The sequence below is a fragment of the Schistocerca americana genome, chromosome 1 (genome assembly GCF_021461395.2).
Source record: "Schistocerca americana isolate TAMUIC-IGC-003095 chromosome 1, iqSchAmer2.1, whole genome shotgun sequence".
Taxonomy (NCBI): Eukaryota; Metazoa; Arthropoda; class Insecta; order Orthoptera; family Acrididae; genus Schistocerca; species Schistocerca americana.
The window spans coordinates 935,814,070-935,818,039 of NC_060119.1; the positions used below are offsets into that span (position 1 = coordinate 935,814,070).

The 3,970-nt window shown below is 40.2% G+C and overlaps 1 protein-coding gene across 1 annotated transcript; it reads right to left on the bottom strand.

The window, feature by feature from the left end:
- Nucleotides 1–284: 284 nt before the first annotated feature.
- Nucleotides 285–2,584, bottom strand: LOC124548042. The gene is made up of 2 exons (XM_047125150.1): nt 2,380–2,584; nt 285–800 (listed from the first exon to the last, which is right to left on the bottom strand). Exons 1-2 carry the CDS (start codon nt 2,573–2,575, stop codon nt 475–477), a joined length of 522 nt encoding a protein of 173 aa, XP_046981106.1. The 5' UTR covers nt 2,576–2,584; the 3' UTR covers nt 285–474.
- Nucleotides 2,585–3,970: the final 1,386 nt, after the last annotated feature.

Consider the following 3,970-nt stretch of genomic DNA (forward strand, 5'->3'; position numbering starts at 1 on the left):
TATCATTTGAAATGGAGAGTCGAGGAACTTCGATGAAGAAATTTATAGTTATGTTGGTTTCATGGTGAAATTGCTATTATATACATTTACGCAATTTAAAGCGGGTTTACCAACAACAGTATTGGCTATAGAAGCTTACCGATGGCTGGCTGAATCTACGTCAAGCTTACCTGGCTAGCTGAGTAGGAAAGCTTTTAGTAAGAACAGAAAGGTGAGGAAACATGTAAACAGTTCCTGTTCAGGTAATTTGTATTTAAAATTTATTTTAAACTTCTGCACCGGGTTTACAGCTCATTTTCTTTTTACAGACAACCTGCAGTTTTTTCTATCCAGCATAATGGGTAAAAATATTCTTTCTCGTGAACGAAGATTTGCGTACTGAGGCAGAGATCGGTGTTTTGAAATTTGGCAAACGTACCGATTAAAACCAATTGCATGTACTAATGCGCTATTTAGAGGACATTAACTCATTAGTCATTGACCTTGATTCTCTAAATTCAACTGGCTACGTCGCATCTTTGCTGTGGTTCCGGCTGCTGTCGATTCCGGAATGGATTCGTAGGACGAGCTCGACGATTTCAGGTCTTCCTCTGAAGTTGGCGATGCCGATGTGGAGGACGCAGGAGACGGAGACAGGCTGACATACCGGCCAACCACAGGCACGCGAGATGCGATGCAAGCGGCGGCTCCGACGGAGAACATGGCGACAGTTGTGGCCCAGTTAAACGCCGTCTTCACCGGGGCCCACGATTTAGTTGCCACGGGATCCGTCAGAGACTTCTCGCCGGGTACTTGTGGTTCTGTAAACAACCATTGACAGGAAATCACTAAGAGATATGGCAAAATAGCCACTGTAACAGGATAATAGTAGCGATAAGTGTAGGATACAAATGTTTCAGCGCCAGTGGTAACGCTTCGAAACTACATGAAGAGTCCACATCCGAAATTATGGGTTAAAACTCAGCATCTTCGTAGAAGCAAACAATGCGACAGTGTATGAAGGAGGCCGTTACATATTTATAATTTATCTCCAATTAACGTATCCACCAGAAAAATGATACTTGCGATACTTAACACTCAGTATTGCCTTTAAGTTTACAATATCTGAAATGGCTTTTCTGTTAAAACCGGAGTGTGTGTAGATGTGTTTATTTAAATACCACGTTCAGAGTTTTTTTATACGTGCTATCAAAAGGTACGCTAGTGGAACACTTACGGGAGACGACTAACTTTTTCTGATTTATTCTTCAAAGAAGTGGCACTAATATCACTATCTTGCAATGGAATCGTCTGAATATCTCCTTACCGACTTTATTCATACGGACAGACTGTGGGAGGCACGACTAGGGCTACAACGTACGTAAATGGGAAGACGCACCTCTTAGCAATTTGCGATAAAAATGGAGTGAAAATTTTACACTTTCTTCCATACTCCGTGCGGTCGTTAGTAACCAAGAACTCCACAGCCAAGCGAGTAAGCTCTTTGTTTAAAAGCGCGAGGTCTGTCGATTGAATCTTCCGGTATACATTTTTCTTCCCACCTACTTCTAACAGATATGCGTGCTACACACTAAACTGATGATCGAGAACCGCTTAAGGATGTAGGTTCTAAGGCATTTGCTTTACAATAGACTCATTGCAAGAACCACGCACATGCAGAGATTTTGCATTCATGACAAGTGCTGTACGTAGTCATAATTGTTTCCCATATTTCTGCGATCAGCATAATCCCGATTAGTAAAGTGCTCCATAAGTTACACATACTTCACATGTAGATAACATATAAATGAAATGAATATAATGATTTAATTAAAAGCTTGTGAATCCACTTTGTTTTCAGTCTTATTACTATTTTTCCTCCTCCCCCCCCCCCCCCAAGATAAAAATTAAGAGATTAATACAGGAATCTTTCAATAATGACGGTTCGCACAATCAATTACTTCGAAACAAGTACAGTCAGGGATATTTGATTTATGGATCTCGCGCTCCTGGAACTAGCTGCTTAACGCGCTCGGCTGCTAACGTTTGAGTACTAGCGATCACACGAAAGATAAATACACATTAAATTTTCAAACTATCATCTTGAAAACGATAGAATGTTGCTCTTCCGGTTTACATACGTTGTAGTAGTCGTGCCCTACAAGTCCTATCAATATGAACCAAATCTCAGAGAGGAAGTTTGACTGTCCTCTTGTTAATGACAGGCGTTTTCCATATGTTCGAAAAGTAACGTGACTTATCTACTTAAATACATCAACATTCGACGTCCACTTTATTAAAGGGGGAATTTAAGCAAAAGCATTATCTTTCTATCCTTTCTGCACGTTTAAAATTTATCTATGGTTTCTATCTTATGGCAACATCCTCAAAACTACGTACCTTTCAGTCTTTTTGAGTGAGCGTTCTCTACGTATTCTTCCACTTTTTCCATCCATTTGTCAAGAGTGACAACTGATTTACGGAGAACCTCTGCAGCAAGTACGGCAGTCTTCCGAAACCGCCTCTCCCCTCTATGTGCCAGGAACTCATTTCCATCCCACACATGGGCAATACGTTTGTAGAAGCCCGATTTCATAGCCTCGTATACCTGCAACACAAATGCGATTAAGTTCTCAATTTAAAACTATGGATAGGCAAGGGGCAGGTATCCTTACCTTTGAAGGCGATTGTCGGACTACTGGTAATTTTTTCTGCACTGTTTCTGCGACATCGGTGGCAACCAGATCAACGATTCGTACTGCAGGACATACTGTAGCCCTAACAGGTGCAGATCGCTCGTACAAAGTGGTCACCAGTTTTTCGGAGACATCGCAGCTCCAAGTGATTATCCTGTTTGACGATCTCAGTGTTTCATAAAATTTTTGAATTTTATTTAGCGTAAGATACACAATAGGCCATCCCATCACAATATCTGTTGCTTTAAGTCTATCTGTATCGCACTGTTGAGCGTGTACGATCACAGGTGGTATCTCCTCAGCATCTGATTTAGATGTGGAGGGAACATTAAAGCTAACACCTGTCTGTACCATTTCAAAAGTCTGAAAAACAAAATTTTTTCTCATTTCATTGTTTGACACTTAAACAATTTCTGGACCATTACGACATATGAAAAATATTTACACACTAGATGTGATCTCACGTGATGGCAACGGAGAACTTCAGGAACGTAACAGCTGTCCTTCCACTATGTAGGCGGACTATATAGATCGCGAGTGTGTGCCAGAGGGCGTTACTACACTGGCTTGATATTATACCCTGGTTTCGCGTTAAACAGATTTAGACATATAAAATCGAGTAAATTATTTCTGGGTGCTTTATCAGCATTTCCCAATAGTGCTGAAACTCCTTAAACGCTTTTATTTCAGTGTTATATTGGAAGAGGGCGCTGCTTGAACCAAGCACATCCTCCCAGTGACTCAGCGACCGAGGCATGGTTTCTAGGTAAATACGTGCTGTCTGGGTCTAAACGACGTGTCTTGCTGCAAGTTCGTTTATGTTGTTCTAAGTAAAATCGTCTGTTGTGAAGTACTTTTTCTGCTCACTGTGAAAATGTTGGTCGTGAATACGAGTTGCTGTTAAATTTGTTTTTGTGGCAGTGTCGTACGCAACTAATAACTGTACAGCTGCATATTTAGTTTATTTACGTGTCTCGTGGCAGTCTGTGACAAAATAGCAATGCCAATTATTTGACATAAGTCTTGAAAACTGTAGCTGTTGTTTTACAGAACATTTGCAGTGCTGAGTAGTCACCAGCTACACCTTGATTTTAAAACGTTATTTCAGATTAGCAGTTACGGGTTGTGACTTTCACAAAAATCAGAAGAATCACGTCTTATTTTATTACTTTCAAAGCGAGTATTTTAAAGATCTTGTTGCAAGGTAAAATGTTATTTAAAAGTGTGAAAATGGGAAAAACAGAGCTTTGCTTTTGAAACACGTGCTTAAGTGTAGTTTTTTTTTTTTTTTTTAC

What these genes read in the sequence shown, in the direction of transcription:
- LOC124548042 (XM_047125150.1), bottom strand. Translation starts at nt 2,575, where the DNA reads ATGAAATCGGGCTTCTACAAACGTATTGCCCATGTGTGGGATGGAAAT. An exon ending in TCACTCAAAAAGACTGAAAG is followed by an intron (nt 801 to 2,379) that starts GTACGTAGTTTT and finishes GGTTGTTTACAG; the next exon opens with AACCACAAGTACCCGGCGAG.